The 22,482-nt window shown below is 45.2% G+C and overlaps 2 protein-coding genes across 2 annotated transcripts; both read left to right on the top strand.

The window, feature by feature from the left end:
• Nucleotides 1-262: 262 nt before the first annotated feature.
• tnfaip6 (tumor necrosis factor, alpha-induced protein 6) lies at nucleotides 263-6,110 on the top strand. The gene is made up of 6 exons (XM_061089063.1): nucleotides 263-362; nucleotides 2,374-2,511; nucleotides 3,537-3,698; nucleotides 5,230-5,458; nucleotides 5,854-5,894; nucleotides 5,989-6,110. The coding sequence occupies exons 1-6, from the start codon at nucleotides 263-265 to the stop codon at nucleotides 6,108-6,110; spliced, it is 792 nt and encodes a 263-aa protein (XP_060945046.1).
• A 1,342-nt stretch (nucleotides 6,111-7,452) lies between these two features.
• rif1 (replication timing regulatory factor 1) lies at nucleotides 7,453-21,976 on the top strand. Its single transcript, XM_061089184.1, has 36 exons — nucleotides 7,453-7,595; nucleotides 7,959-7,992; nucleotides 8,726-8,854; nucleotides 8,936-9,014; nucleotides 9,118-9,214; nucleotides 9,330-9,460; nucleotides 9,577-9,671; nucleotides 9,776-9,965; nucleotides 10,052-10,144; nucleotides 10,250-10,388; nucleotides 10,475-10,626; nucleotides 10,732-10,846; nucleotides 10,936-11,115; nucleotides 11,691-11,801; nucleotides 11,916-11,978; nucleotides 12,598-12,701; nucleotides 12,826-12,912; nucleotides 12,999-13,072; nucleotides 13,184-13,364; nucleotides 13,493-13,600; nucleotides 13,685-13,834; nucleotides 14,048-14,147; nucleotides 14,534-14,823; nucleotides 14,942-15,144; nucleotides 15,262-15,349; nucleotides 15,440-15,571; nucleotides 15,816-15,958; nucleotides 16,045-16,134; nucleotides 16,227-16,281; nucleotides 16,367-19,651; nucleotides 19,744-19,872; nucleotides 19,966-20,052; nucleotides 20,392-20,507; nucleotides 20,604-20,754; nucleotides 20,832-20,958; nucleotides 21,053-21,976. The coding sequence occupies exons 3-36, from the start codon at nucleotides 8,739-8,741 to the stop codon at nucleotides 21,346-21,348; spliced, it is 7,557 nt and encodes a 2,518-aa protein (XP_060945167.1). The 5' UTR covers nucleotides 7,453-7,595; nucleotides 7,959-7,992; nucleotides 8,726-8,738; the 3' UTR covers nucleotides 21,349-21,976.
• The last annotated feature ends 506 nt before the right edge of the window (nucleotides 21,977-22,482 follow it).

The raw sequence follows: 22,482 nt of genomic DNA, 5'->3' as shown, positions 1-22,482 counted from the left end.
ACCTTGAATACATAGTAAGAATAAACTGTAACTTCCAAGTATAAAATCTCCAGCCAACAGAAAGTAGAACAATGTGAGTAATGAGATAAGTGAGCAGCAGCAGTCGGTGACTGGTCTCAGTGGGAACTGCCCACTTCTCCTGGGAGGCAGCAGCTCCCACTGTTTCCTTTATAAAGCCAGAGGAGAGAGGGAGGGAGAGAGAGAGGGAGAGGGAGAGAGGGAGCTGTTGGAAACATCTGGAGAGAAAGGCAGCAGGATCAGGATGCACCTCCTCGCTCTGCTCTGGACACTCGGCCTCCTGCTGAAGGAGACGCAGGCGTGGGGCTTCAGGAACGGAATATTTCATAACTCCATATGGCTCGGTAAAGATCTTTCCCTTCTTCTTGCTGCTGTAGAAACATGTCGCTGGCACGACTTCATCCGTTTCTCTCCACTGAGCTGAAAGAGGTCGAGTAACAACTCAAATTTAGGCTCCAAAATAACTGTTATATCCTGTAAGCATATTGTAAACAGCAGATTTGATATGATTATATTATGTTTATTCTGAAAAGTTTTATGCCTTAGCATTTTGGAGTGTATTTTTATATTTTTGCATTGTGTATAGTGTGTTGTGTTTTTCTATCATATCTATTGTGTCGTAGTTAATGTTAAAGTGTCGTATTGTATCTAATTCCATTGTGTATATTGTATTGTATTTCAAGTATTTATTGGATTGTATCATATCATATCTATTGTATAGTATCTATTATATCAGATCTGTCTTATCTATAGTATTCTATATTTCAGATCATATTGCATCAATCTTATCCAACCTTATCGTACCATATCTATCTATCTATCTATCTATCTATCTATCTATCTATCTATCTATCTATCTATCTATCTATCTATCTATCTATCTATCTATCTATCTATCTATCTATCTATCTATCTATCTATCTATCTATCTATCTATCTATCTATCTATCTATCTATCTATCTATCTATCTATCTATCTATCTATCTATCTATCTATCTATCTATCTATCTATCTATCTATCTATCTATCTATCTATCTATCTATCTATCTATCTATCTATCTATATATCTATCTATCTATCTATCTATCTATCTATCTATCTATCTATATATCTATCTATATATCTATCATCTATCTATCTATCTATCTATCTATCTATCTATCTATCTATCTATCTATCTATCTATCTATCTATCTATCTATCTATCTATCTATCTATCTATCTATCTATCTATCTATCTATCTATCTATCTATCTATCTATCTATCTATCTATCTATCTATCTATCTATCTATCTATCTATCTATCTATCTATCTATCTATCTATCTATCTATTTTGTTGTTCAGCTATATCTGTGTCAAACTTAGTCAAAAAAACTAAATAAATACAGTCCACTTATATTCAGGCTTCATAAACAGTTGTATTTACCTTGTATGTTTAATGAGCAGGACTTTGTAAATCATAGAAATCAGAATAACGAGTAGCTAATTGAATTAAAAAGTTTTGAGCCATCAGGTCTTTGCTTTGAGTTTCCAGCTGCGACTGTGAACACTTCCCACCGTGTCTCCACAGAGAGACCAGGGAAAGTCCAGCTGCTTCTCCTTGTCCACACTCCTTGTTTATGACCTGGCTCAGGGTCCGAAAGAGGCCAGTGGAGGAATATGACTTCATTCAGGTTCTGCTTCTGTTGAAACGAGGTTTTCACCACAGAGTCTCGTTTCATTTCTGCTCAAGTTTAACTGCTCCCTCTCACGTTCTGGAGCCTGTTCTTTATGTTTTTATGAGGTGAAGCTAACGCCTGCTACTGTAGAAGGAGAACGTGTTTCATATCACTAATGAGTTCACCTCATACCCGGATCAGGTGCAGAGCGTTTACATAAGTCGGACAGGAGGTGTTCGCAGGTACAGGACGAGAAGTTTCACTCACAGAATCCCTCAGAGGTCAGAAGGCCTCATTTGTGAAGCAGCTTCAAAAGTCAGACCTAAATCAAATGAGACTGAAGCCACCGGGGTTAGAATCGGCTAAAATAAAGGTCATTTACCTCGAGACACAAGCAAATCATAACATCAGCTCGGAGCTAATTCCTGCAGTCATGCATGTGTTAAGACCAAAACAGGATCAGCAGACGCCCTCCCGCTAACCAGGCCATTAGGCAAGTGACCACACTTTTGTTGAACTTCCAACAAAATGAAGAGAATGTCACACGGTTAATCTGCTTCTTCACCGGCTCCACTGCAGCCGCATAAGTCGAGTGGGGGGGATTTTCAAAAATTCTGGAAACGTGCCTGATGTAACTGGGACTTGTTCTTCAGCAGCTTTGTTTCTCCTCTCTTTGTTTTCTCTCTGCGACAGAACAAGCAGCTGGAGTTTACCACCGGGAGTCTCGCAAAGGGAGATACCAGCTGACGTATAAAGAGGCCAAGGCCGTCTGCAAGTACGAGGGGGGGGATTTGGCCACTCACGCACAGCTGGAGGCCGCCCGCCAAATAGGTCTGTGGCAACCTGCAACGCACAAACACATCCACAATGCACAGCAGACACACACTGGCAGTGTTTATCCTGCTTTCCTCCCGTGAAGCAAATGAAACGTAACATCTGCGGACGGATCTCTGATGTTTCGGTCGTGATGCACGTCTCAACTCACTGGAATGCTTTTAACGTGCAGAGGTTCTGATGTGCAAAGATTAAAGGTCAGGGGACAACTGTGAAACCTGTTAACACCTTCGTGGTTCTATGACTGTTCCCATGGCTCAGACACTTGAATCCTGACATTAGGATCTAAAGAGCTTCTCCACCAGGGAGGTCCGTCTTTCATCAGGACTCCACCGGCCGATTGTAACTTAACCCTGAAGCAACAAGAACAAACTAAACACATCCTGTAGCCGTCACCAGAGGGTTTATCCAGGTTTATTCTAAGGAGACGTTGGGAGTTGATGGTGGTCTTTCAGTTTGAGAACAGGACTTACTGATTTCTTCATCAGGTTTTGTGATGCTTTCACTGAAAACCCTCCGCTTGCACTCGACTAGCTCCTGCTTCTGCTTAGATTTGCTCTGCTTGAACGCAACCTGTGCACTTGCAATTGAAATTGTCCCAACCAGGTTCATGCACTCCCGTATCTGCCTCTTAAAGACGTAACACTAGCGCACCCACAACAAGGGCGGATCCATTTTAGTGTCACTACACAGTTTTAGCACAAGTTGGAGTTATTTGAGTGTGAGCGCAGGGTTTCGAGTGAAGCTAATCTAAATGTGAAATCAAAATCATGTTCTGCTCTCAAACCTCTGGAATGAAGAGAGACATCATGCTTCACTTTCTTATCTTAATATTAAGTTTGAGAAAAAAAACAACCTTCACTACTTCTACTAATCACAGCTCATCTTCTATACTCTCACATCTGGATTTTCTCAAGTTAATGTTCAGAGACGTTTTAGTTTATAAGCCGACCGGACAAATCACCGTTAATCGACCGTGCGTCGCTGCATTAAACATTCAACAGATGTTTTGCTCTGTTCAGGTTTCCATGTGTGTGCAGCTGGATGGTTTGATAAAGGACGTGTTGGATATCCCATCGTCAAACCCGGGGCCAACTGTGGTTTTGGGAAAGTGGGAATCATCGACTACGGCTACAGGCTGAACAAGAGCGAGAAGTGGGACGTGTACTGCTACAACCCAAACTGTGAGTATTTGTGTTACCGATACTTTCCCTCCCGTAAAACTTCCCAGTACTCGTGGTGACTGTGTGGCTGTGGTTGAGAGTCAGAGGGGAGGGGGGGTGGAGACCCTCAGGTTAAGATTAGTCATCAGGTCTGAGACTCCACAGACTCACTCGGGGTTTTGTCATCACCTTGTTTCAAGTGAAACAGGAGGGACCACATGAGAGTCTGAGTTCCACCCTGTGACTTATCAGGCTAAGACCAGGAATAAACCAGGAGCAGGAAGTCAGAGTTGGGATAAGAAGCTGGAGGAGACACTACGACACAATCTGACCTGAGAGACAGTTCCAAAACCACAGCTCTGAACTGTGGGCTGGGACATCAATGTGTCTTTCACATGGCCGACATGTACAAAGACAAACATACACACAAAACAACTACAAACAAAGGGACTATCTCAGTTTTTAAAAACACATCTACAATTGTAATATTGCATTTCTCAATTTTTTACTCAAACCTCATATTAAATGCTAAATGCTCTGAAAGTTTTTCTAGATTTTCACAGAAAACCCAAAGTGGTGAAAGCCGTGAGAGTGAACCAAGGAAATAAAAAGTTGTGGTATAAGTATGTTTAAAACAAAAGCTCCAAAAAGCTGAGAGGAGCTTCAGAGTTAGTCGGTTGATAAATCTGTTGGTTCTCCACTAATATAAAATGATGATTACAGCAACTTGGAACTTTCAATTAGAGAATTCGGATCAAAATTACATTATACAATTGAAAAATAAACTGCTCCTTGTCAAACTACTAATGAGACATTTTTAAATGTTCAGGAAATTGACATTAAATCAGATTTAATTTAGATCATTTATGGGGTTTAGAGGAGGAGCAGCTGTTTCATATAACTACATTATTTTATCACTTGTTATCCTCTGCTGGGTACATGAGTCATGTGCATCCATTCATCAGCTCTGGAGCCATTTCTCCGTCTAAATAAAACATGAAACTCACTGTTTTAACGATCTACAGTAGAGAAAAGCTCACATCCCTCCAGGACAACTGCTGGAGAAGCTTTTGATGCCATTGTCACCGGCCTCCACATGTGTGTTTGATTTCCTCCTTCTGTTGCTCTGAATTCATTCAGCGCTCACACGCAAGAGACAGACCCCCAAACCAACTACTGCCCAATCCCACCAGCTGACTCCCGAACAGCTTCGTGGGGAATCGTTTCGCCCGAGAATGAGTTTATCCACGTCCTCAGTTGACAGGAGTCCTGTTACTGCAGTGATATGACAAGTGTGGTTGTAATTATAGGGCACTGTGTGTATATAAAAAAGGAGTATAAAGGTTTTTTTGTTCAATGTCTGCAAGTAAACACTAGAAAGTCAAGATGCTGACAGGTTTGTTTTCATCGAATCTTTCTTTGACCTGAATAGTTCATGGATCTTGTGTGAAATTTGGTTCAGATCCAAATAAAAACCTGGGTCTGTGTGAATTTAAGTTCAACCTGAGCATTAAAACACGTATTCGAGAGATGAACCTGTCGTGTGTCACAGCGAAGGAGTGTGGCGGAGTGCTGACAGAGCAGGAGAAGGTCATTCATTCCCCCGGTTTCCCCGAGGAGTACCAGGACGAGCAGATCTGCTACTGGCACATCCGGGTCCGCCTGGGCCAGAGGATACACCTCCGCTTCCTGGAGTTCGACGTGGAGGACGACGTGGCGTGCATGGCCGATTACCTGGAGGCGTTCGACAGCTACGACGACGTCTCAGGCTTTGTCGGGAGGTGAGATGATTAAAAACACTGATCCTGATGCTTCGTCGGGTAAATGTCCGTCTGATTTAAGGTTTAGGAAGAACTCGTCCGACCCAGAAAATCTCCTGTTTCTTTCCCCATACGTGAAATAACAAGTCTGGAAAAAGATTTGTGGACATTCTCTGGAGTGTGTGTCTGAAAGCAACAACTTTTTTCTCAAATTATCAAGTAATAAATGTAAAAATGACCATCAAACGTTACGAAAACCTAAAGTGACGTCTTCGGGATTCTGGTGTTGTCCAAGCAACAATTAAAAAACCATCAAGATATTCAGATGTGATAATGTAAGATAAAGAAAATCCTCACGTTTGAGAAACTATAAAAACAATTGAATTTCTGTTTTTGTTTCCTCTGTTTCCTCTCAGGTTCTGTGGTGAATATTTACCTGATGATATCATCAGCACAGGTGAGAAATCAACTTCAAATATTTCCATTTGAAGACAGGTAAAAGATTTCTGTCGACATCCGACTCACCAATTTGATATTTTTCTGTTTCACAGGAAACGTGATGACGCTGAAGTTCCTGTCTGATGCTTCAGTCACAGCCGGAGGATTCCAGCTTCAATACTCAGCCTTTAACGCGTCTCTGTTCCAACACAACTTCACCCAGAGCTTTCACTGATGCTTTAATACACTGATGTCATGTTGCTGTATTTATAATGTTATTGGTCACATCGTGTGCTGTAATAAATGAGACTTTATGACGTTTATGGGTTATTAAATTGTACTGACTCTATATTCACTGTCCTGGGGTTTCATTTATAGAAACATTTCTGGTTATTCCCATGAATCTTTCCCAGAATTCCATGATGTAAAGTAAAGCTGAATGATCTATTGTGTTGCACTGTATGTTATGTGTAACACTAGAATTCTGTTGTTATTATTATTTGTATCATATAGTTTTACATTTTTAAAACAACTTCGTTGGCATATTTACATCTAGAGGTAAAAACATTATGAGTAAGACAGAAGGTGAATGTGTCGCACAGGTATATCAATAAGTATATTCAAATTTAATTAAAGCTATAAATAGTTAAGGAAGATGAAAACAAGCAGCTTTTGAGTTGAAAGAAGTAATACAACTTGTGATCATTTCATACTTAGTGAAAATATATAAGCAAAGTTTTTGTTTTTGTGAATTTACATTTATGAACTTGCTGCTAAGCAAGAATAAAAACAATTTAAATCATTTAAAAATCTTCCGTGAAAATTACAATTATAACCAAACAAAAGCTTAAATCTCTCAATGTGTGAACACACACTGAAATCACTTTTATTCTTTTTCTGCTGGATTCCTCCGACAAACTTTCAAAAACATATAATCAACTTTAATTTGTGAAGTCAATTTTAGTTATATATCATATTTAAAAAACACCATGTTATTATGAAGCCTATATAATATTCATATCTAGCTTTATGGAAAGTCACTTTTTAATGTTTATATTTATATATATTATTTTAATAATACTTTACATACTGTATATAAGACATAATTAACACCTTTATAGTATATTTATACCTCACTTACATATGTAAACAGTGACATACATGCATAATGCACATTGTTAAGTTTTATTATGACACTTTGCACATGGAAAACATTATGTACACAGACTTGTTTTGACTTTATCTACAACACAATACATCACAATAAATGTAAACATATAATTATAGTAGGACCATAAGGTTAATACTCAGGTGAAGTACAAGTACCTGAACATTGTACATGAAAGTATTTGCTGCTCTTGAACATTTCCAGTTCCCAGTACACGGTGTCAGTGGAGTTTCCAGTTTGAATACAAAACGTTCCATCGATTATTGATTCCGTTATTGATTTGTTCTGCTGCTGTTGTCCTTATAAGGCGAAGTGGGCGGGCCGGGATGTGACGTGCCGCGGGTCAAAGGTAATTTCGTACGTCGGCGTGGTGGTTTGGCGCCAGCGGGTTTCGCGGGACCACAGAACGAGAAGCGGAGGAAACGAAGAGGAGGAGGAGAAGCTGACGATCCGAACCCGGAGAGAGGAGCCGACAGCCGGGGGAACCTGCGGCCGCGAGTCGGTGTCTCTGGAGCTTCTCCCCGGATCCCCGCGGAGCCCTGTCCCGGAAAGGTCGGTGCACAAACCGGTGTGTTAGTCCTCATAATGATGGGCTGTGTGGAGGTTAGCATGTGTTAGCTTGTGCTAACAGCCTGACTAGCATCAGTGTTCCACCTGTTTGTGTGAGTGCAAAACTTTACAAGCTAACGCTGCTAACTAACATGATGCTAGGTACCGTTAGCTCGTTTTGACCCACATCAGCTGCTGCACCAACATGACACTGTGTGTGTTTGTGTTGTCTGTGTGTGTGTTGGAAACTTTGTTGTGACTTTGTTTATGCTTCCTGTGTGCGTGTGTGTGTGATGGCCTGTGATAACATCAAACAAACACACACACACAGGCACACAACTAACTGTAACCTGCTTGTTTTTACAGATCTGGAAACAGTGGACACTTAAACATCACTCAGGTATGAAACAAGCATCTGTTAACGTCTCTCAATGCAGGTAGGTGTGTTTACATGAACCATAAACACACTAGAGAACAGATTTAACAAATAAAATTGAATATAAGACAGCGTGCAGGATATGTAAGAATCCTCCAGTTAGCACAATATTGAAAAGATCCACATCCCGAACATCTGGAATGACCCTGGGATGAGAGAGAAAGTCCGGGGACACCCGATGGTCGAGCACAGAGAACCCAGTGACAACCTGATTTAATAAGAAGAGTTGGTCAGAGAGTGATTAACAACTCCTTATCTCGACATTTGTAGAAAGTGTGTGTGTGTGTGTGTATGTGAATGGTTTCTTACCGGGGTCGAACCCCACCCCTCCACTGAATTTCATAAAATTAGTTTGGTAGATTTAAAATAACACAATCAGACAAGTTAAAGTTTCTTGTGGCAGATGTGTGGTTCATTCAACCTTAATGTATGTCTTCAAGCATCTACATTAGGTCGATAACTTTTATATTTTATCAATTTAACATTTCGTTATTGTAAAAGTGTTTCAAAATTAATTGTTGCACGTTAATCAGCCCCATTCTTTTCCCTCCTGTCAGTTTTTGTCCTGTTCTGTCTTTCACGTCTTCAGCCTCACACAGACGTCTCTTCTGTCTTTGACGTGCAGACACGAGGAGCTCAGGAGGAAACTCTCTCTTTCCCTTTCTGCATCTTATGTTTTTCATATCTTTATTTAAAGGCCTTGAGTAATAATGATGGCGACGGCGGAGCCTCCGAGCAGCTCCAGCCTCCTCCCTCTGCTGGAGTCCCTGGAGGACAGCGCTGCTGGACAGTCCGAGCACACGGACGCATACCTCACCATCGCCAGGTAAGTCTCTACGAGTCGGACACATTCCCGGGACACGGCCTCGGCTGCAACATGAAGATAACTCCTCTTTGTCCTCTGCAGCCGCCTCAGCGGAGAAGAAGCTCGTCAGTTCCTCCCTGCAGTTGAAAAGCACTTTTCTCGTCTGGGTAAAAGCATCTTGGTGAGTCTCATTAACGCGTCCTGTTAAAACCAGAGGAATCTCTATAAATCTCCCGTTTTGGTTCTGAAGCTCAACATCTGATAATCTCCACGTTAAACTCCAGATCCACGTCACCAGTCCGAGCGCCGAGCTGAGCCAAGCCGCCCTGCAGGCGCTGGGGTTCTGCGTGTACCATTCTCCAGTAGTCTCCGGCGTGCCTGGTACGTTCAATTCCATATTTTATACTTCCTCGTTATTATTATAGACCCGCTGGGATTATATTGTTTATATAATGACGTCACTGCTCATGGCGATGCTCTCCTCTTTGTTTCCCAGAAGCCTTTGCAGCAGAAATAGTGTCAGCACTTTGCTCCCTGGTGGTGAAGTCCACGGACAAGAACACGTGCACCAGAGCCTTGTGGGTCGTCTCCAAACAGAGCTTTCCTCCAGATGTAGTTTCCAAAAAAGTGAGATATTTAAATCCAGGAAGATGAAGCTGCAAACAGAGCAGAGGTGCAGGTTTTTGTTTTTATTTGTGGATGAAACGTGTCCACACTGATCCACGATGGTTCTTGTTCTTCAGGTTCCGTCTATACTGGGAACGCTGGAGAGTGTGTGGAGCAGGGAAGACATCCAGTCTGTTGTAATGGAGCATGAAGCCTTGAACGTAATCATCAGGTAAGAATGGGTCATAATTATGAATCACAGGCTCCTTGAATGTGATGAAACTTGTGTAGAAGAGACTAAAGTCCATTGATATTGACTGATGGTGGTTTTTGAAGGTTGCTGGAGCAGGTTCCAGCTCCGATGGGCGATGGAGCCGTGCGCTGGGCGAAGCTGGTCATTCCTCTGGTCGTCCACTCCGCCTCCAAGGTGCGTCTCCGGGCCGCGGCCGCCATGGAGATGGGAATGCCCCTGCTGCTGGAGAAACAGACGGGGGTGGCGGCGATCATCGAACCAATGATGGCGACGGTGAGTAAACTGAGAGCTGCAACGTAAGCTGAAAACATTCGGCTCCATCATTTGAGAAAATACTTAAACTGCGTCTGTCTTCACAGAAACTGATCCCAGAGCTGCAGAAGCTTTTCATGTCCAAGAACGAAGCAAACGTCCTGAAGCTCTGGCCTTTATTTGTGAAGCTGCTCGGGAAGGTGAAGTGTGAATTCTGTGTTTCTGCCTCGAACTTTGATTTGTTATCAAACTCGACGTCTCCTGTAGGATCACATCAGACTGATTAAAAATGATTCTGTCACCAGATGCTGCACAGAGGAGGTCCCTTCATCAACTCTCTGCTGCATCTGGAGGAGCTTGGATTCCGCAGCTCCTCCCCGACCATCAAGAAGATCGCCTTCATCGCCTGGAAAAGCCTCATAGACAACTTCTCCCTCAATCCAGGTGAGAACTTCTCTCATGTCATCAATTCATACATGGAGCTGGAGATGAAGACCAAAGTTTTAATTCCACTCCTGCTCTTCCTGAAGACATCCTGTGCAGCGCCAAACGTATCAAGCTCCTGATGCAGCCGCTCGCCTCCATCCACGTCCGGACCGAAGCTCTGCTGCTCACCAAGGTGGAGGTGTGGTGGTACCTGGTGGTGCAGCTGGGACCCAACCTGGCCTCCAACTTTGATCAGGTCAGAATCTCCCTCTGAGTTATTGTTTGAAACTCTCCCAATTCTGAGCAGGAGGCTGAAATGAACGCATCTAAACTGATAAGCTCACTGCTGACCTCCCTGCAGGTTTCTGTGCCTTTGCTCCAGTGCACCATCGGGTGTGACGGCTCCTCCGTCCCAGCCACTCCCTCCAGAGCCGTCACTCAAAATGGTGCCACTACACCTGGAACACCCAAGACCGGTGCGTTGCTACACCCGTCTCCCTCCACCCAGGCTCCTCCATGTGATGGGAGATTGTGTATTTTATGGTGTTCTTCTCCCTCTCGACAGCAGCTACTCCGGGCTTCAACAGTCCGGCCAACACGTCTCGAATGAGCCTGAACTCCAGCGTCATGGTGCCCTCCACCTTCCCCTCCATCCAGCTGCTCGGCCTGGAGATGCTGCTCCACTATTTCCTGGGACCGGAGACTGTTGCCACGGCAGCGAAAAGAAAACTCACCCTGAGTCTCGGTGAGTGTCAGAGCCACTCGTAGTACATCAGAGTCCTCACTAGGGGTGTCACGATACCAAAAATTCAGTAGTCGGTGCCAATACCAGTAAAATAACACGATTCTCGATGCCAATTTCGATACCACGGTAAAAAAAAAGTGCATTATTTGGATGTTGTTAATGTCATATACGGTAATTCAATGTGCTTGCGCTGCGCATATACTGAGGGTTATACGGTAGTTGCGGTCGCATGTGAGTGACGCTTTGTTGTGAGACACGTTATGCATTAAATGATACATCTGCCTCACGCCGGGTTTACACCGGACGCTGAAGCGACGCCAAAGCGACTCGTAAGCGCAGCACCAAGCCTTAAATAACAGCTGGCTCCCTTGGGCATCGGCATCGTTTTGTTATGTCAGTATCGAAAGGTATCGTAGGTATCGGTTCTCGTGACATCCCTAGTCCTCACATATTTCTACCACCATCTAATAAAATGTCTGGAAAATGTCACAGCAAGCAAGTTGCGTAAGTTAGATGAATAAACTCCATAAACTTCTATTATCACGTTTCTAATCCTGATCATCTTTTCTCTCCAGAGCCCCTGAACCACCCGCTCGTCTCCGGCTCCTCCTCCTTCACCAAACACGCTGCTGTCCTCATCTCGACCCTCAGAGATGGATTCATAAGCGTCGGCAAAGACGCTCCAGGTAAACGTTGCACTCGTGGAGTTAATTTCACTGTCGACCAGCTCGTCTAAATGTGTAGTTTCCACTGTTTCTTTATGAATATGTGGTTTAACCTTCTTCTCTTCTCGCCCGCAGATGCTCTTTTGAACGTTTTATGGACGAATCTCGTGCGTTTCGTCAACATGACCATAGAGTCCGGTAAGTGAATGAAATGCAAGTTGATGATGCTCTATTTTTATCTGAAAACAGTCGTATGTATTCTGCTCTTCAGTCCTGCAGCTAAACTTGTACAATTATCGAAGAGAATTATCGAAAATTGAGCTTCAGACTGAAGATTTGAATAGAACATTTCTAGAGCATGTATTTATCTTTTTAAACGTCCTTTAATCAACACTATAATACTTCCTGTTTGCCTGGAGAACTGTTCAGATGAGGAATTATTACTTTCATATAAAGACAGGACAGGTGTTAAGTCAGTGTTTCCTCTGCTGTGGCTGCTGCTCACCTGGGTGGGCTCTTAAAGCTGTGGGTCCCACCTCCCAGCGCCACAGAGAGCAATCTGATTGGGTCTGGGCTCTGTCATTGGGAGCAGGACCGGAGAGACCTCGTCCTCGTCCCCCGCCCGACCCACTCTCACTTTCATCAGTTTAAGTCTGAGCGTCCGGGCCCTCGTGGTCGGGACGTCTGTGAAGAGAGAAATCCACTGAGGGGTTCGTCCCCGATGATGAGCCTCTTCTCTTAAATCAGACTCTTTCTAAAGTGTTTTAAAGAATCTGTCCTCGTCTGCATGGAACTGAACCTGCTGTGTGGTTGTCAGGCGGCAGTAAGAAGGACCGACAGGGATCTGAAGTTCTCACCCTGATGCTTCAGGCTCTGCAGAGCATCGTCACCTCCGAGAATCTGCCTGCACACAAAGTCCTGGTAAGATCAAACTGGGCCTTGTCCTGTTTTCGGCGATTTGAAGAAGTTAGAATTTGTATGAATTGTCCTGTTGAAGTTTCCTGAGTTGATCGTGTCTCTGTCGTCTCCTGCTCTTTCTGCTCAGGTTCTGCTGGAGGCCACGGTGAAGGGAATTCCTCAGCGAGTTCTTGGCTCCGCCTCTTACCAAGTCGGCAAGATGGACGTGCTAAATGTGAGTTAAACGTCTTTTAATGTTCCATAACGTCATTGAGGTTTTGTCCCAGATGAAGAGTAAACCTTTTTGTTTCCTCTCCTCAGGGAACACCAGCTCTGTATCTGGTCCTGCTCCTCTACAACAGCAGCATGCTCTCGGCCTACATCGAGGACGAGAGGTACGTCCTGCTCCTTCCTCAAGTTGACATCTGTTGGATTTGAGCTCAGGTCTGTAGTTTAGCTGTGTGGTAAATATCTAGATCTTTGCCTGATCCATCATCCATCTCCAGATTCTTCCAGTGCCTTCAGACCCTGGTGGGCTGCGGCCTGTCGGGCCACACCTCCCCGCTGGCGTTTGCCGAGGCGGTGCTCGGCGCCATCGGAGGCAGCGCCGGGTCCCTGCAGAGCAAAGAGCAGCTGTGGAGGATGTGGAGCGTGATGGTCTCTCCGCTCACAGACACCATCACACAGGTGAGCAGGAAACTGGCAGAAAAACAAGGAATACAATCAGAAGCTCTTTTCTTATCGGAGGAAGTACAGAACGTGGGTCTGTGATCTCAGGAGAAACCGCTCAGTAAATGTTGATGATTGTTTTTCAGTCTAATGAAGTGAACCAAGGTGACGCTCTGGAGCACAACTTCAGCGCCATGCACGCCGCGCTGCTCTTCCCCGTCACACACCTCCTGCGTGGCCCCCCCCTGCAGCAGGTCTGTCAAACAGGAGCCGTCACTCTTTGAAACCCCCGACCAGGGAGAACAGCTCCATTCTGATCTGTTTGCTCTGCTCTTCAGGCGTCCCAGAAGTCGATGTTGTCCACGTGGTCCAAACTGTACAAGGTGTTCGCCCGCTGCTCGTCGCTGGTGGTCACGGCCGAGGAGAACATCTGCTGCGAGGAGCTCTGTGGGAAGATGACGGCTTCGATGGACCGAGACGCCCTGAAGGTGAGTCGAGGAGAGGAGGAGCTGTCGGCAAAGATTAACTTCCTAGTGGTGTTTCTGCACCTGAGAAATTAGATAAATACTGTATATAAGGATTTTGCCATCTAGAATATTTTATAAACATCTGGAAGTGATAATATTTTTAGTTTTGAATCAATTTTTGTTTGTGTTTTTGAAGCGACCCTTGTTTAACATATCTATTTTCTGCTCCTCCAGGTCCCTTCAACTTTAAATGCAGTTTCCAGCCTCCTCCAGGTGATGGTGGAGTGTGTGGACTTCTCTCCGTACTCTCCTCAGTTCCAGCAGAAGCTAAAGTGTAAGAGAAGTTAAACTCATCTTATTTCAGATGACTTGTAGTATTGAAGTTATCCTTCAAAATGTTTACCCTCATCAATGCTGCTAAAACCTGTATCTTGATGATGTTTTCCTACACTTGACATCTTTTACACTTCTGTCCGTCCTGGGAGAGGGACCCTCACTTGTGTCTCTCTGAGGTTTCTACCTATTTTTACCTGTTAAAAAGGTTTTAGTAGTTTGTCCTGACTCTTGTTGAGGGTTAAGGACAGAGGATGTCTCACCATGTTGGAGCCCTGTGAGACTAATTGTGATTTGTGAATATGGGCTATACAAATAAAATTTGATTGATTGATGTTTAATTGATTTTAAATGGAGGATTCACCTTCCCCCTCTTGTTTCCTCCAGCTCCTCACACTCCTGTGAACTGGATGAGGAAGAGGAACAAGGCTCTGGGGAACTTGTCCACGTTTCAGTCCCTGCTGGTCCAGTGTCTGGAGGTTTATCTCCAGGCCCCCAAGTTGTCGTCGGAGGCCACCGGAGTCTCGCTGGTCTCCATCATGTCGGCTCTCTTCACCAATCTCATCCTCGCGAACGCCGTCCAGGAGGCGCTCGCTTCTCTGGTTCAACCTCTCTCACTCCTCTACAAGCATGCAGCCGTCGAGCTGCCCGAGTTCACATCGCTGCTCCTGACAAAGGTGCTTTGCTTTTATCGAGCTGAATTTCACGCCACAAACACAAATCGGATTAGTTTCCCTTTGGAAAATGATCAAATGACGTTTAACAAGTCTACGTTTTCTCTTTCCCCTCCTGCAGCTGGAGAAGCTTCTTGGTGACGTCCTGGGCTGCGTTCAGAGCCGCTCTTCTCTGGCCTTCAACGACGAGCTGCTGGCTCTGCTCTCTCCTCTGCTGTGTGTGTTGTTTCCACTCAAGAACAAGCAGCTCCGCACGCCGGTCATCCAGTTCTGGAACGCCACCTTCGCCAACTCGGTCAGCCTCGCTTACCCCGAAGAGATCAGGTAAAAATAATCCTCAGGTTGTTGTATTTTTCCTCTTGAGTGTTTCCTCTCACCTCAGTGTTTAACGACGTGTGACTTCATCGCTGGTTCTTTTCTGTTGCTATCTTCTCCACTCAGACCGATCCTGAGCCAAGTGAAGCAGAAGATCCCGATCATTCTTCCCGGCTTTGAGGTCGTCTCTGGAGATCTCAGTGGCCAATATTCCGTGAGTTGCCACTAATGACCACATCCCACGTTAGCGCCCTCTCAGTGCTCATTGTTGATTGTGTCTTGTTTGATTTGTGCTTCTCTTCAGAGTGAGAGTTCCCAGTTGGAGACCAAGCTCAGTGGGATTCCCGTGTCGTCGGTGGGAAAGAGGGACTCGCTGCTGGGGAAGGCTGCGGAGCAGAAGGACAAGATCTCCATGAAGACGTCCAAGCCAGTTTCTGTGAGTCTGAACTCTGCTGCTAATGGTTGGAGTGGACAAACTTAATATCAGTCCTGACACTCAGCATCAAGCACAGCAAGAGATTCATGTGCTTGATATCACTGAACTCTGCAATAAGAAAACAAGATAAAGCTTTTATATAATCTAACAAGGCTTGTTTTTATTTTGTATTCCCCCTCTTTTGTGTTTAATTGCCCTCCACTCGACCGTTGCACAACTGGATCCATCGTGCTCCCCTGTGCAGACTAAGCTGGATTTTGGCTCTCCCAAGCCCCCCCGCAGAGAGGTCTTGGAGGAAGAGGCCTCCATTGACTTTGTCTTCATTCCTCCTGAGACGAAGGAGAGAGTTCTGACCGAGCACCAGAAGGAGGTGAAGAGGACTAAAAGGTCAGATTCTCTTTCTGTTCGTCTTAATCAAAAGTTATTGAAGTGCCCATGTTGTCCGATTTGTGACCTTGTCCTTCATGTCTCAGGAGTGACATCCCGGCCATGTACAACAACCTGGACGCTTCTCTGGATACAACAGTTTTCACTCAGTACACTCAGAGCCAAGAGGACTCCTCGTAAGTCTTCAGCATCTGCTTCTAGAATCCAGATAAATCCCAGATCCCTCGTAAAAACACAATATTCAAATAATAAACCATTTTCCTCACAGGGAGAAACTGCAAACGGAACAAAATGACAAGGTCAGCAAAGAAACTCCTGACGAGGTAACGACTTTCAGTAATGCACTCACTTCAGATTTCTTAATTTTCTTATTGACAGATTTAGTAACTTGACTTTGTTTTCTTCCAGGTTCCACAGGAAGAGATGGAAAAGGAGGAAGACGCTGAAATTCCAGCAAGAGCGACTGGAGACTGTTCCAGCCCAAAAAAAACAGAAGAAGAGACAGAGAACCACCAGGATGAAGAAATGACCCCTGAGCCAGCAGATGTTTCCATGGAGGAAGATGCCAAGAGTGACGATACAGCAGAAGACATGGAGTCTAAAGACGACTTGAGTCCTAACGTCTCCAGCTCCTCAGATCTGGTCTCGGGGACTCCTCAGAAACCCAACAGTCGCCGTCAGTCCTTTATCACTCTGGAGAAGTATGCCGAGGGCAAACCTGCCAGCCCCAGCAGCACATTCACAGGTCGCCTCGGAAAGTCCTCCAGTAGCCAAGAACGCTCCAAAACCAGCAAGGCGTCTTCTTCTCAGTCCTCCCAGATATCTGCTGGTCCAGACTCTCTGGATTCCCAATCCCCTGGAAGGATGGACTCGCAGAATCCTGTTAACGATTCCACTGAGTCCCCTCGGCGACCTAAAGACTCTGGGATTAAGAGCGAGCCTGTCAGGCTGACTGAGCGACTGCCCAGCGACCCGTCAGAGAACGAAGACGTTATCCCAGACACCCAAACGGAGGCAGAGGATATGCAGCCGTCGAGTCAGGAAGAGGAACTGAACGATTCTCAGTCTACGTCGCGGGTTTCTCAAGGGAAGACCAGGCACTCTGGGCGCCGCAAAATCAAACCTGTGCTGCCCGGAGAGGACCCTGAATCCCAGGGAGAAAAGACCTCGACCAAAAGAAGACGTTCTGGGGAGAAGCTCAACAATGATTCTCCAGACTCGACACAAAGCAGAGTAACCAGGAGAAGTCAGCAGATTTCTGAGGAAGCCAGTGGCAGAGAGAAGTTACGAACGAGGGCTCAGAGGGAAAAGAGCGAGACGAGCCAGACTGACTCTCAGGGTAAAGCCCACAAGAAGATCAAACTGCAGAGCAACTTGGATGAGTCCCTCGATAATCCTGAATCCAGAAGAGGAAGACGAAGAAGCACCAGAGAGCAGGAGTCCAGCCAAACTGTTCTGCAGTCCGATGGTGAAAGCCAGTCACAGAAAAAGCGCGGTCTCCCTAAAAGAGCATCAGAGATTAACAAGGAGGTTGGAGTCAAGAGAAAGATGAAGGATTCACAGGAGAAAGAAGAGTCCAGCCAAACTGACACACGGGTTGTAGAACAGAAGGAAAAGGATGATGATGAACTAATGAACGACTCTCAGATGAACTCTCCTTCTCCTCAAACTGGTGCTAGATCTCAGGACTCTGAGGTTGTAGAACAGAAGGAAAAGGAGGATCAGGAACTAAAGAGTGACTCTCAGATAATTACTCCTTCTCCTCAAACTGATACCAAGTCCCAAGAGTTTGATGTTGGAGAACAAACTGAGCAGGTAGAACATGAACTACTGAACGACTCTCACATAATCAGCGCTTCCCCTCAAACTGGTGCCAGATCCCAGGACTCTGAGGTTGTAGAAAAGGAGGATCAGGAACTAAAGAGTGACTCTCAGATGATTAGTCCTTCTCCTCAAACTGAGACCAGATCCCAAGAGTTTGAACTTGAAGAACAAACTGAAAAAGACGCCGTTAAGCCAAAAGATTCTCAAATCCTAACCTCTTCTCAACCTGATGTCCAATCCCTAGAATCTGAGCGTGTAGAGGAGACCAAAAAGGAGGATGGTTCGATATCCGTCTCAACCAATGAGGCCCAAGACGGAACCGACACGACAAAGGAGTTTGAGAATGAATCGGAGGTCAAAGGCAAACCCAAGACAAGCGATGCCGTAGATGAGGACCTTAGTCAAGAGGACTCTGAAGTGATCACACCTGTATCTTCTGAGAGCCAGTCTCGGCGTAGATCCGGAAGAAGCAAGGCTTCAGCAGAGTCCGAAGACAAAAGTGACAGTCAGCCTTCATCAGGAAGAGGAAGACGCTCAAACTCGAAGATGTCAGCTGTAACTCAGGCAGAGGAAAGCATTGGAGGTAGAACCAGAAGAAGCAAATCAACTCCTGGCTCAACCCCGGAGAGTTCTCAGTCGTTAGAAGTCTCTGGATCTTTGGAGTCCTCCCAAGGCAGGGGCAGGTACTCCAGACGGAAGTCGTCCCAGGCGTTAGTTCCCAGTTTGGAGTCTTCAGAGTCTGAAAGCTCACAAGCCAAAGAAATTTCTGTTATGCCCAAAAAGAGAGGGAGGAAATCGAAAGCTTCCCTTCCCAGTCCTCTCGCCGCTGATTGTAAAATAGATGGAATTGATAACGATGTGGCAAAGAGTGTGGTTGATGATCCTCAAGAAGAAGATGCGCAAATCACAGAAGCCACAACTGAAACAGTTTTAGACGAAGCACAGAAAAGCCCAAATGTTCAGGATTCTGAATCCTTCCGGGATGAAGCTGAACCGGATGAGCAACCTGACCAAGAGTCACCAATGGAGGAAGAGGCTGATGCTGTCGTGGCCTCAGAACCTGTCGTTCCAGGGAAAACTGAGATTGAAGACAAAGAGGGAAGCGATGTGTCTCCGAGCAAGACAGAGCAAAGAGACTCTCCAACAAAAACTGATGGAACTTCTTCTCAAGAGAGAGACACTGAGGACGTAGAAGTGCCTGAACCAGCTGGGGTCAGTAATGAGCAGATAGAGGAAACTGTGCCTCCTGCTGTGGAGACACTGGTGTCTCTGGATGAGACCACGGAGGAACCTCAGGTCTCAGAGTCTCCAGAGGACCAAGCTGAAGACTTTTCTGAAACTGGGGACAGTGATAAAGAAAATGAACAAGCTGATTCAGACCAAGAACATCCAGTTGTCCCAGTGGAAGCTGAACCTCAGGATGGGAAACGGGTTGAGATTCCGAAAGTCACGGATGAGCCTTCAAAGGAGGAGGAGCCATCGGAGCAGTGCACAGAGCTCATCACGGAGGAAGACGCCGCACCTCCACCAGAGGATGATGAAGACAACAACCAGATGATGGAGTGTCAGGATGAAGAGCAAACTCAGGCGGCCGACGCTGAGGACGATGTAGTCGGAAGTTTGAACGCGGCTCCGACTGATCCGTGCTACGCTCCAGTGTTTGCAGATTCCTCTGATAAAGATGCTTTTCAGGATTCTCCCATGAGGCAGAAGAACCTGGAGGCTGTCATGGGCTTAGATGTTGGCCAGAGCCCCAGCGGTGGCAGGACCAGAGGAACCTGGTCTCCCTCGGCCTCCCCCTCCACCAGCATCCTGAAGAAGGGCCAGAAAAGACCCCTGGAGGACGAGACCCCCTCGCCTCTGGTCAAAGTAAGAGCCAGAGCAGAAATCTGTCCATTTATGTACTTTTATTTGTCGATGTGGATAAAAGTAACTTTATTTTTTCTGCTTTAACTTCCCAGTCCAGACGTGTGTCTTTTGCCGATCCCATCCAGAGGCAGGAACTGGCCGACGACATTGATCGTCGCAGCCCGGCCATCAGAACCAGTTCTCCCAGAAGATCCAGAGCGAGCGCCATCCCTCTACCCAAAGTATAAATGAGCCCAGAACTGTAGTTTCATTACTGTGTTTCCTGAATCCCCCCACCCCCCTCCTCATGACTATTATCTGCTCTTTTATTCCAGTATGTCACGACTCCGACAAAGGGCTTGTTGATCCTGAGCCCCAGAAATCTGCGTAGTCCAGGTTCCAAGAGCTCCAAGAAATGCCTGGTGTGTATAAACATGACTTATTAACTTTCATAGGTCGTTTTCAAGCAGTCGCTGGTCGTTAAGTCGAGTTCAGTGAAGACCAATCAAAAAGAGAACGAGGTCAACTGCATCATCTGATTCTGTTATGTGTTTTTAACATAAAATGTCGTAGAGTTGATGTAAATTAAAAACCTTGATGATCTGTGGCTGCATCATTGTGAGAAACGTCCTTCATGTATTCAAATGACTCATCTTTAACGTAAAAGTATTGATTACTGCAGCTTTAAATTAGATGTAAAGTTTCACAGCTGGTTGTTATTAGTCATAATGGTTCATTAATTCATATTTTTCTTTCTATAGATTTCTGAAATGAACCAAGAGCCCCGTCCTGTCCCCAGTGACTGTATCTATCCGGCCCTGGTCGGCTGCTCTGCCCCTGTAGAGGCTGTGCTGCCTCAGATCTCCTCCACCTTGTGGTGAGTGAAGAACACGTTCAGTGAAAGAATTATTATTATTATTATTTATTCTAATGTTCCTGAATGAAAATGAGTTCTTTAAATTGTCCTGAGCAGGTCTCGTGGGTTCGGGCAGCTCGTTCGGGCCAGAAACATCAAAACGGTCGGTGACCTCAGCGCTTTAACGCCCCTCGAGATCAAGACTCTTCCCATTCGCTCGCCGAAGATCTCCAACGTCAAGAAGGCACTTAAGTTTTATGAGCAGCAGGTAGGTCAGGGGACGGAGGACACATGTCTGATAACACAAATATAACATCGTATGACAACTGAGCGGTTGTCTTCCAGCGTAAAGGTCGAGGTGGCGACGAGCTGAAGAGTCTCGATGAGATGGAGTTGATGACGTCTGAGCTGGAGGAGACCAGTGCTCCTCAAAACCAGGAGGACGAGGACAAGGCCTCAGGCGAGACTCTCGGTGTGTAAAACGTATTTTATATACTTTTTCATCAGACGTGTAAATGTACAACCTGTCCTTTTTAAGAAAAACAATAAAATATTTGTATTTGCAGCAACGGAGCTGATGGACGAACCCGTTCCTGCCGATGAAAGGTCTCACCAGGACGCCTCCGGGGATCAAACCCCCGACACGCCAACAGGAGGAGGAGGAGTAGAAGACGAAGGACGGCTTCATGGGGACGGTCTCCTGGCGGACGTGGACACCCTCACCTGCAGGATGACGCCACTGGAACTCAGTCGCTGCTCGCCGCTGCAGCTCGTCCACGTGCACGAGCAGCTGGGCGGCCTGATGAGCCGCGTGGTCGGCGAGCTGCAGACACGCCTCCGCCAGGCTGACGGCAAAACATGAAGCGACCCCTGGTGGTCTGACTGCTGCACCGGCGTGAGGATGCACATGAATTAGAAGGGACGTGTTGGACTTCATGTTGAATCAGATGATTTTACCTGGGAAAGCCAGAATCCTCGGCCTTTTGTCACCTCTTTGCCTTTTTGCTCTCTGAGAAAGGTCTTTTTTTTTAAATGAATTCAGCAGCACATCACTTTTATCTCTGTAGCTCGAGCTGTTGTAGTTGATTTTAACAAACACTCCGAGGGAAGCATGGTCACACTTTGTAAAGCTGTGACTACAGATGTGTTATTAGCTGTAGTGGGGACAGGAGAGTGTTTAACCCTCTGTAGACGCTGTGATGAGGCACTGGTGCAGTATTAATTGAATATACCCTGAGACATGTTTTGTACAGATGAGGTCACTTCCTCCTGAGCCGGGTTTTCTGGCCGTTTACAACTCATCAGTGCTCTTGTACATTATTGTAGCTTCCTGGTTTATTTTCTATCGTCCCACACAAACGTTTTATCTCTTAATGTAAAGAATCGAACATTAGAACTGGCTGCACTTCTCTATTTGTGACTTTTAAATACTTTAAATATAAAAACTGACGAGTACTTTTAAAATACATTTTTTAAAAGTAAAGTGTTGGGGGGGGGGGGGGTTTTAATGTGAGAAATGAGTGGGTAAGTTTTTGGGAGGAATGTTTTAAAACGTTTGGATGGACACTAATGTTTAGTTTTATAAATTTTTGAATAAAAGGGAAGATGCTCTTGCAAAGATGTGTGCTGTGTTTTTAATGCTCTAAGTTGTCGATAGTATTTTTATCAGGCCCAGGTTTTATAACAAAGATCTTAAAGAGAAGCTGTGGATCGGCTGAAAGACAAGAAGATGAATTGGTGAAAAGACGAATAGCTGAACTTCAAATTCATATTTTTTCTGTAATGTTCATTCTTTTGATGAGGAAGTGAAGTTGTCCTTTAATTTTTAAGTTGGTCCTTGAGAGAAGAAATTTTATTTTTTATAGTCTAAACCTGGAATTCCAAAAATTTGCAGCCATTTAACCCCCAGTGTGACTCGAGTGGTTTGATGAATAATGATAGATTTCAAATTAATGTGTAAACATATTTATGAATCACAATTGGCCTCGCTGGACTT

This window comes from Limanda limanda, chromosome 16 (genome assembly GCF_963576545.1).
Source record: "Limanda limanda chromosome 16, fLimLim1.1, whole genome shotgun sequence".
Lineage (NCBI taxonomy): Eukaryota > Metazoa > Chordata > Actinopteri > Pleuronectiformes > Pleuronectidae > Limanda > Limanda limanda.
This window is presented reverse-complemented; position numbering and strand designations above follow the sequence as displayed.